Raw genomic sequence first — 11,005 nt, 5'->3', positions numbered from 1 at the left:
ACAAACAAACATCGGTTATAACCTCTAAGTCGAAAATAAAAAAATTCAAGAAAAAACATCAGAAAATAAGTTTTGAAACAAAATGAAAAAAAAAAATTTAATTTTGTTCAAGATTTCGCTATGGAAAATCTCGTTTCGCTTCAAGCTGCGTAGTAGGCTTTAATTGTTAACGCACTTAAAACGTGCATGGTAAAGTAAAATAAATATCAAAATAATACCTATAGCCTACGAAAAAGATCAAATAAGAACTAATCATACCTAATTTGCAGGGATAGGATCTTGTGGACCTAAAAACTTAAAAAAAGGCAAAATAAAACTCCCAAAAAGGCATAAAAAGGCATTTATTGGGAGAAAAAATGATATATATAAAAATTAATTGTAGTAATTTAAACAATCATGATTTTTTTAAAAATTTCAGGTAACAAGCGCCTGTGATTGTCCCTTTAAGAGTACTTTAAAGGGGCTAAAAGAATTCTCTACATCTGTAGAAACGAGTTGAGCCGAATTAAAGCACTTTTTTTTCGAGGGTGCTGTTTTCAAATCAGTTATTCTTTTTTTCTATCTTTTTTCGTTGCTGAGATATTCACGTACCTACTGTTTGACGTAAACACCAAATTTTAGCATTTACGTCAAAATTTTTATTGCAATTTATGAAAATTTTGAGAATTATTTTGACTTACATACGTCGATGTTTTTTTTTTTGACGTACAAACGACGATGTTTTTTTTTTTGACGTACAAACGTGTATGAACAAAAGAAACTTCTGATTTTCATGGCGTATACGGCAAACTCATTTTGGACAAAAATTTAAATATTTTGAATACTAAACGAATTTCAGATGTCCAATTACATGTATGTAGAAAAGATAAATTTTAACTATGTATATATATTAACTAAAAATCAAAAAATGCCGTATACGGCACTTAAATACTAGGGCGACGATATGCATACATATATATAGTAACTTGAGTAAATGCTAGTACGCACCTGAAGCGAAACGAAATTTTCCATACAAAATTTTCCATACGAAATTTTCACGAAATTTTGAACGATATTAAATTTGTTTTGTTTTTGCTTTAAGACTTTTTTTCTGATGTTTTTTCTTGAATTTTTTTATTTGTGGTATTTTTTCTTTAATATGTTCGCTATTGACTTTGGAGACTTCAAAATTTTTCGCTTCGCTTCAGCTGCGTACTAGGCGTAAGTTAGCTTGAGTAGTTATGTAGCTTTTGAACGTGTCGGTTGCCGGCCGCGCAATAGAACGTAGAAGGCAATACATGGTAGCAATAGCAGACAAACAAGTTGCATAGGTAGATCTTTTCACTCGAATTTGTTTGTGTGGGATAATTAGTGAATACTAAATATGGATATTCAGGCCTATCGAGGTATCCATTCGGAGCAAGTTCCGAAACGATGGCCCGTTCCGATCGGAACGTACATATCTTTCAAGGTATCCACTTCTGAACAAAAAAATAAAGTATACAATCGCATTCATTTGACACATGTGTCAGCGCGATTTATTCAATAAATAAAAATCCTTGTGATGCTCAAGTCTTCTTAATTTCAACCAACCTCTCTTGCTATTTCCATTTTTATATTTCTTTCTGTGAAATTCCACTTTTCTTAAAATATTCCGCAACTATTTCATGTCGGGGAATTTCCGATGAAATTCAAAGCACAACTGTCAAAAAATCTTTGTTGAACACACTTCATCGCAATGCGTTGATAGGTGCCTAGTTTCATCGAAAGATTCTCCGATATGTCAATCGGAACGGATACCTCGATAGAAAATTTCTCCGAACGGATACCTCGATAGGGCTGATTATATTGAGAAAGTAATATATTGAGTAAATTATCTTTTTGTTTGTATATTTGAGTGTTTTGTGTGTAGGCATTACTTTAAAGACGCTAAAAAGATAAAAACATAGGAAAAGGCAAAAAAAGGCAATAACAGGAGAAAAGGCAAAAAAAGGCAATAACGAAAGAAAAGGCAAAATAAAATACATATATTTGGCACGAGGGGGACGTGAAACGTGTTTGTTTTTAATCTATAATGTCGTAGGATTAAGCAAGAAAAAAAGGCAAATTCCACAACATCCTATCCCTGCTAATTTCTATTAGAAATTAGTAAAATCCATTCAAAACAATTGTGATACCACCTTAAATACTCTACAAGTACAAACAACCCCTTAAAAACTTGTCAACCTTGGCAATTTCCAGCCTGCCACACAAATCTACCAACCACTACCAACTTCACATCGCTAAAAAAAATTGACAATTTGCCATTTTGGCATTTTCCCTTTTTCTCGATGTTAAATTTTTTTCTTCTTTGCATATTAGTTCGTCGTGTCATTTTCTCCGCAAGGTCCATGTGTATTCGATCGTCGAGCAGTCTCTTCTGCGGCCGCGAATAAATAAAAAAGAAAAAAAAAAGTCCTTTCTTTTTTTTCTGTTAAAATCCACACAATACAAAAGATTTTCAATCGGGCTTTTTCAAACTGTGCAAAATCACACAAAATCTCCCAAATCCATATAATAATTATATTCAGTGTCTCGAGAGATATAAAAAGTTCAAAAGAACATACATCACACACAAGAAATTCAGTGAATTTTGTGCTGCAAAAATGCTAATCAAAGAATAGTAAGTAAAAAAAAATACTCATAGTTCATAGAGAAGAAAAAGAAAAAAAAAAAAACACATACACACTCCTCCACTCTTATTTGTGTGTATGTTGGTCAGAATGAGCCAAATAACATTCCGAAAGTCCAGCTGAGTGCGTTCGATAAAAAGGGACAACTCGTTTGACATTTTTGAATTGGATCGATTTTCATTGCCGCGGGGGGAAACGAAACACACAGAGAATTCTCTGGGACTGGAAAAGGGGATGTGATCACCCTTCTTTGCCTTTTTCTCTTCTCTTTCCCCCTCCCCTTTCAGGTGGTACTGCTGTTTTTAGTTTTTAAATAAAATGGAAAAAAATCTTTTCGCTTCTTAACAAAAAAAACTATCTATTTTTTCTTATTTGATTCCTATTAGACTGGTTCTTGATAAGGCTATACAATGTATCCCCCCCCAATTTCTCTCTCACCCCTCCGCGAAACCCAAACCAACCTTTATTTTTTTGTAGGGTTAAGTAAAGAAAGAAAGGGAGTCATAATTTTTGAACAAGCAGTGTGTCGTCCCCGTGTGTCATAAAAACATTCACGACGACACACAATTTATTGCTTGATTTATCTGACCAGACCACTTTACCTATTCGGTTTGTGGATTTGTGATCATTTTTGGTCTGGCAGAGAAGAAGCTCTTGAGAGAGAGTAAATTTTAACTCCCAAAATTGTGGGATTTGGGAAAGTAAAAAAAAAAACTTCTTACTTTGCCATTTTTGTTATATAAGTTGCTTATGTCAAGGATGTAAGTTTCCTACACGACAAAAAAAAGTAGGAGGCGAAGAGGAGGTAGGGTTGAGAAATGTCAGAAGACTTTGATGTCGCCTTGGCGCTTGGCAAAGAGATGGATGCAGATGAATTGGGTGGGTGTCGTCGTCGTTTTCCTTTTTTTTTTTGTTGACTAGGACGCAGGTATAAATCTTCTTGTTGTTTTTCTTTTTTTCCATTTACAAGCAATAAAATAATATATATTTTATTCCTTGTGTGTTGGTGGTACAATGATTATCATTTATTATTTCCAGAATTCGTTGTTATTGTTGTTGTTATTGTACCTTTTTGAATTTTATGACCTACAAAAAAAAAAAAAAACACAATTTGTGGTGTTTTTTTTTTGTGTTAATTGATTTATCAGTACTTATCTATCATACACTTTTCTCAAATAGAAAACCAAACCAACAGGGTTCGAACATCGTTCATGAAATTTTGTAGCAGAATTGAAAAAAAAGTTGAGCAAATGTAAAATTTCCGCCATATTTTTAAATTCCAAATAATGAACTAAAACAAAAGTAAAACCCAATTCTTGACTACGGTTTTCTTATTTCAGTCTTTGCATAAGGGTATTTCCATTGTAACGGGTGTGACAGAATTGCTTATTTTTTTGTTCCTAATTTGTGTAGGTACTATTCACTAAAAAGGTATTTAGCAGCTTCAACATCTAATGTTTTTCTTAATTAGTGTATTTTTTAAATTACTTTTTGCTAAGCTGTCTTTTAACTTCACTTAACTGGTGCAACGTAAGAAACTCTAAAAAGGGATAAGTAATTTTTTAAGTAAAAAATTCAAAATTTAGTTAACTTGCTAGGAATTACCAATTAGTTAATTAACCCTCTGTCGGCACACAGGTGCGAATTTGGCAGGAAAATAATAAAAAAATTACAATTTTTCAAAAAAGTGGTCACCAAAAAGTCTCTTTATAAGGATGAAAATATTTTTTTTCAAAATTGTGAATACAATATTCGAATTCCTCGGAATATTCTACATCAATTTCATACTTGATTCTCTATAAAATATTGTGACCAAAAAAAGTTCTAGCGACATGAAAAAGTATAAACCAAATTCGCACCCGTGTGCCTATCACGTCACAAAAAAGAGGTGTTAAAAATCATATTACTGAAGTATATTCATCTATTTTCAGTTTTAAATGTTTTAAAACATTATTTAAGAGTAAAAAAATTCCCGGAGACAATGTCAAATTCTACGATTTTAAAAATGTTTTTGTATTTTGTGTGTTATTCCATAAAATGTTTGAAACTTTCCATTCACCTAGTTTCTGTGGTCTTCTGACTATCTTTTTCATTTTACAATTTTTACTAAAGAAACAGTTTTTAATACACCAATATTCGTCGAAAGCCTCAGGGTCATCAAGATTAAAATTGCTTTTTCTTTTTCATAATGTAGGTAAATTAAACTTGCATTTCATAACATTACGATTTTTCACCTTCCGAAAACTAAGGCACGTTCACATTATCATTTTATTCCAAAAATAACGTGAGCATTTACCTATACATATGTATATGTTTTTGAATACAAAATAATTTATAATGAATACGTACTTCAAATAATGAACAGTTCATTATTATAATGAACGGATGGTCACCGTAGCCATAGGACGACCTATTTTTATCTTTATACCAGTTGGAAGTTATATTTTCCTAAAGTTAGTGTCTAAAGAAATATAGAAGCCAGAAATATAAGTTAAATCGAAAATTTTGCAGATACTTGTCAAATTATTTTTTTTTTATTTTTCATACCTACTACAAAAAAATTAATTCAAATACAGTACAGTACTAATTATTGCACAGGCTGTCCATTTTATCCAGGTTGTTTAATTTAATTATCCAAAAAAGTGACAATCGAAATTTTAAAACTCATTCTTTGTTAGTTTTTCAGGCTTTAAAACTTACAAAAATGATATTGAAAACCTTAATTTAGGTTTGCTAACTTTTTTGTATTATCGAGGAAGCAAAAGGTGTTCATGCAAGCCTGGTATTCACGCAACCAAGGGTTCACACCACTTAGACTGCACTGTTACCTTTCATGCTGATTTTTTGGTGAATTATTTCTCAAACATTGAATTTGCCGATTTTGACTTTAAAGAGTTCATATTTTAAGTTGTATAGATTTTTTACATTTAACATTAAGTTTGTAGGTATTAGTGACACCTAGAAAACTTTACCACATCGCAAAATGGAAAAGTTTACCAAACACGTTTCATGAACGCCCCTTAAATCAAAATGCGGTTGACGGCGATTTATATGAAGTCTAATTGTAGCTAGAAACTGAAGAAAAGTAATTAAAATAATTTATTTCTATTTTATTATATATTTTTTTTTTAAATATATTCCCACCTCTTGCAGTCATTTTAGTTTATTTTATCATCAAAATTAAACATTTAAAGTTTTCCACATTTACAAGATTCAGATGATAAACTTTTCCATACAAAATTGTGCGGGAAAGTTTACCATATATTAGTAAAGTTTTTCCATACAAATTTTGACAGCTCGTTTACCACATTTACCATTTTACAACGTTTACCCGGTTTCATAAATACCCTCAATATCTATCCGATTCCAATATCAATCATGTTTCTATCAATTTTTGTTTAGAAAACAGCTTTTAAACTTTTTTCAAAATTCGCCTTTGTTTACCCTATTCAAATTTGAAAATTTAAAAAAAATCCTAAATATTCAAATTTTTGAATTAAATTTTTTCTCACATAATATTTTCTTTTACACCTCTAACACTAACCATATAAAAGGGATATCGTAGTCAAAAAATCTCAAAAAAGCGTGGCAACCCTATGTCTTGACAAGATATCGTTAGGCAACCCATGTGCAAAATATGTATTTCTTTAGACACTACTTTTAGGAAAATATAACTCTCAGCTAACGAGTTTTATCCATAAAAAAATATTACTTTGAGATAAATTCACCTCAGACCAATTTATATTGTGTTCTAAACCTCATTAATGCAAATGTTGGTTCAAAAATGTGTAGTTAGCTTAGTGTAGGAGCGATAGAGTAAATTGTTTTTTCCCTCAAAAGTAGAGCAAATTTGTTCCAATTGGAGCAAGGTTCGAACCCTGCAAACCAACCAACAAATAGAAAAAAAAAACTGTCAATTGGGTGGTGTGTGGTGTGCTGTGTGCCAGTGCCAGTCATCACATCATCTTCTTGAAGTTTGTTGACGTTGGCCAATGACTGCCACTGCAGCACGTGTATCATCATCATCATCAACATCATCAGTTTTTTGAGATTTTTTATTTTGACCTTAAATTGATTTCATTGATTTTTTTTTGTCATCGTTTTCTTCATTTTTTGAATTAAAACTAATAAAACATATAAAAACTGAAGTAAACATTTTTTTGCCGCTGAAAAGGTTATACATATTATGCGTTTTGCTTGTTTCTTTCTGGTTTTTTTTAGTTGATTAGGAACAAATAAATTATTTCTTTTTTTGGTTTTGTGTTCTCTTACCTAATCAATCAAGTTCTTTTTTAGTTTTTTTTTTGTTTTTTTATTTCTGCGCGGATGTAGAACGATAAAGTGAATGTTTTTTTTTTAACTGTTCCTTAAATCGATGAGTGTTACTTTTATCGTTGAAAGAAAATAAAATGCAAATAAACAAAAACAATGCAGTGATATTGATAAAATCAGATTAGCCTGGTTAATTAGGTGGTGTTGTTTTTTTTTTGTATAAAAATCACAAAATTGTATACCTACTTAAAAATTAGTAAGCTAAGATGTTAGTTAGTTATGAATTATGTACTATGTTCCAATTTTGTAGTAAATAAACTACAAAATTTTAATGCGGAAGATTCATTAAGCCAACATTTATTTACTTTCCATTATATTAAATTAAACAAGAAATTTTAATTTTTGTCTAATATTTGATAGATTTGCCATTTTAAATTTTAAAGTTGCCATTTAAATTGGCAAATCTATCAATTGTTAGACAAGTTTTGAAATTTCCTGTTTTTAATGATCTCATTAAATTTATTAGAGTGTCGATAAATTGGGGCCTAACAAAATGTTTGACTTTGATTCAGTTAGGTAAGGTTCCTATTAAGACCGTGGGTGATCCCTACAGGGAAATAGGGACTTAACTCCGACCGCGCGATATCTTGTGCGCTTTCTAGAGATGTAATTCAGCTTCCTCAAGCTCTTTCCAAGTTGCGCTGACCTTTCCACGATGATTCTCGGTCTCGGTGAGCTTTTGTCTGTTATCGCTACAAATGCAACTCCTTCTTTTTATATGATTCGTTTACCTCTCTGTTTCCAGTCATCGGTCTATAAACTATGAACCTAATAATATTAATAACAAATTAAATGTGGTTTAATAAATATTAATATTCTATAGCTATTAATAAGCATATATGTATGTACATTGTACATATTTATTTTATTTACTTTGTACATTGCCTCCTACTGCTATTATTTTCACAGCACGTGTATCTGTTTTTGTTTTTTAATTGTGATTTGATTAGTTATTCTATTATTACAGGACAAGTTTATGATGCGTAATAAAAATCGACTTATGATGATAGAAAATATAAAAAATTTGGTCCCGCAATGTCTCTGAATCTATCAGTATCTCAGGCAACAGTCTAAATTGAAGCGATTTGCTTAAAGCTTGGTAGTCAAGAGTTTTAGGTGATTCCCCAGGGTTGGGGTCAAAATTCTGCCGGAGTCAAAATTCTTTTGTCAAAATTCTGCTTTCAAAATTCTGCTTTACAAAATTCTGCTTTCAAAATTCTGCTTTTCAAAATTCTGTTTTTCAAAATTCTGTTTTTCAAAATTCTGTTTTTCAAAATTCTGCTTTTCAAAATTCTGTTTTCCAAAATTCTGCAAAAAATTAAAAAAGGGTTTCGAAAATGTTAAAAAGCGCGCGCTTTTTAACATTTTCCAAACCCTTTTTTAATTTTTTGCAAAAATTTGTAAAATCATCTTCTTGAAAAATTTTCTGCTTATTTGATTACTTACCTTCATAATTTGTCATTCTTTGAAAGCAAATTAATTTTTGTTTTATAAATGAATAAATTTGAAAATATTAAGAAAAGGTTTTTAATACATTTCCGAAAATAATTAAAATTTTTTTAATTTATCAAATAAAGATGAATATTCAAAAATTTGAATAAGAAAAGGAATATTTTGTACCAAACAATATCGGTTCCAATAAGTTAAACATAGATTTTATTTGAAAGAAAGTCAGTCTATGCATTTTAAAAAAAATTTGCGACACTTAAAAAAAAATTTAGGAAAGTACCAATGTTGAATCACATTAATGACGTGTATTTTTCTTTAGTCAGCGCATATGCTATAAAAAAAAAACAGAATTGGCAGAATTTTTTTGTCCAAGTATAATGCTGGCAGAATTTTGAAAAGCAGAATTTTAAAAAGCAGAATTTTGAAAAGCAGAATAGAAATAAAGCAGAATTTTGAAAAACAGAATTTTCGTTAAAAAAGCAGAATTTTGAAGCCAGAATTTTGACCCGATCCCGATTCCCTACAAGGGAAATTTTGTTTTTTGGAGTTTCACAATTTTATATTTCATTTTTCCAATTTTGATTTTCATATGACTTTGCTTACGTTCCGAATTTGAGCAATATAAAAATTATATATACAAAATTTCTAGAAGATCGGTTGATGTTTAGGCGTTGAACACTTTGCTCACTTTGTCTCAACTTTTTGTGAAATTTCTTCCTTCTTAAAAAAAAAAAAAAGTGACCAAAGTGGGTAACCTCTAAATTGTTGAAATTTGGAATAAATATGTTTTGTATCACATAGACTCAGGGCGTACGCAAAGCCTGCCAAAATGTCACCTTTTATTTTTTGCCTTCAGAAAATAACATTTTATTAAGAAATTTTTTTAGAACGCTTTAACGTTTAAGCCCAAGTTCTAAGTAAAATAAACAATCAAACACGGCTAAAGTTTCTGTGCAAAATGTAAGTATACATACATATATTACCTAATTTTAATTGGACAAAATATTTGTTGCGGGTTTTTTTGTCGGCAATTTAATATTTTCACACAAAATATATGTATGTATTTATTTCATTCTATTGGAACAATGAAAAGTTTTTTTTATAAAGTTAGCAAAAGTAAAATTCATATCATTGATTTTTTACAAGATATTACATATCACAGATTTTCCATGTATCCTGCAAAAAAAAAAAAACATCTTCATTCTTACCTAGTTTATGTGTTCAATGAAATATTTTTACCAGTTTTTACTAAGCTTCCTTTTTTACCATAGTATTTTCGGTATTTATACTGGAATGAAAGATTTAACCAATTTAAAAAAAAAACATGCAAATTTTATATCTTCATAACAACGCTCTTAATAACATACGAAATCTCCAAAAATTCCAATGTGTAGTATGGTTTCTATCATAGATAGTAAATTTGTTAGAAATGGCATTAAAATGATTGCTGAATTCAACTAGGCCAATATAAAGATGTTATTACATATCCAAATAACTTATGGTTCTTTTTATGTATGGTTTTAATTTTATTATGTAACTGTAATTATTTACATATTTATGTAACTGCAATCTCTTCAAATAAATATGCAAAGTGCTACAACCAAACAAAAGATAGTTTTCAAGTGAAGTTGCACAGATTTGAAGCTTAAGTAAACTGTTGACATATCGCGACCCTCCCGAGAAATTAATTTTTGTTTTTAGACTTATTGTTGACGATGTTAATGTGAATGCTTTCTTGAACAATTAGGTATAAGATTAACACAAAAAATTTATATCTTTTTCGTTCCTTGTTTTGGAAAAATATATTTATATGCTGTCCATATTTCAAAATTTAGATTGCCGCTTACGATAATTTGGCGGGGAGAGCTCGATATGCGCTCAACATACTTTAATTAAACAAAAAATTTGCATTCCTTTGAGAACAAAAGTGATGCCCTATATTTTGTTTGAGAATTAGTGATATGAGTCCATACCAGAATCGAATCATATATCACTGAGGTAAAACATAAGTCCACTATACTATAATGGACTTATGGGCTATGGAGTATTATCCATGTGCCCCATTTGTTGTTATTAGAATCAAGTTTCAAAAGAATGCCTCATATCGAGAATCATTTTGGGTTAAAGAGTGCTTTTTTTATAGACTGACTCACTATATGTACTGTTTTGCAGAACCAAAAACGAAACATTTTGGGAATTTTCGGTCAATATTGTGGAAATTGCACCAATTTGTCTGCTATATATTTTGTTTAATCGTCTTATTTATGCATTTCTGAGAAAACTGACATATTATCGTAAATCTCCTAAATTCATAATAAGTTTGTAATAGAATTTCAGATACCAATGTTACTCATCGAGATATTAACAATAAAAATAATAAATAAACGTTATTGTACTAAATATAACTACAAAGTGAAAACAAGATTTTGAATTTTAAAGGTTACGTATCCCTTTGATAGAATAAAAAATAATAATATATTTTGAGAAATAAGGTAGCCATTATTTTTGAAACAATTAAGACCAATGACACAATGCTTAATAGAGTCGAAATTCACAAAGTCACTGTTCCATGA

The 11,005-nt window shown here is 30.1% G+C and overlaps 1 protein-coding gene across 1 annotated transcript in view; it reads left to right on the top strand.

Annotated features, from left to right (window-relative positions):
- Window positions 1-2,312: 2,312 nt before the first annotated feature.
- LOC129913227 (phosphatidylinositol transfer protein alpha isoform) overlaps window positions 2,313-11,005 on the top strand; it is a 29,564-nt gene continuing 20,871 nt past the window's right edge. The window contains exon 1 of the mRNA XM_055991788.1: window positions 2,313-2,641. Within this exon, the coding sequence (XP_055847763.1) occupies window positions 2,625-2,641 (17 nt within the window). The 5' untranslated portion in view covers window positions 2,313-2,624. The remainder of the gene's footprint in view (window positions 2,642-11,005) is intronic.

This window comes from Episyrphus balteatus, chromosome 3 (genome assembly GCF_945859705.1).
Source record: "Episyrphus balteatus chromosome 3, idEpiBalt1.1, whole genome shotgun sequence".
Taxonomy (NCBI): Eukaryota; Metazoa; Arthropoda; class Insecta; order Diptera; family Syrphidae; genus Episyrphus; species Episyrphus balteatus.
Note: the sequence above shows the minus strand (reverse complement) of the source record. Positions and strands in the feature narration are given on the sequence as shown.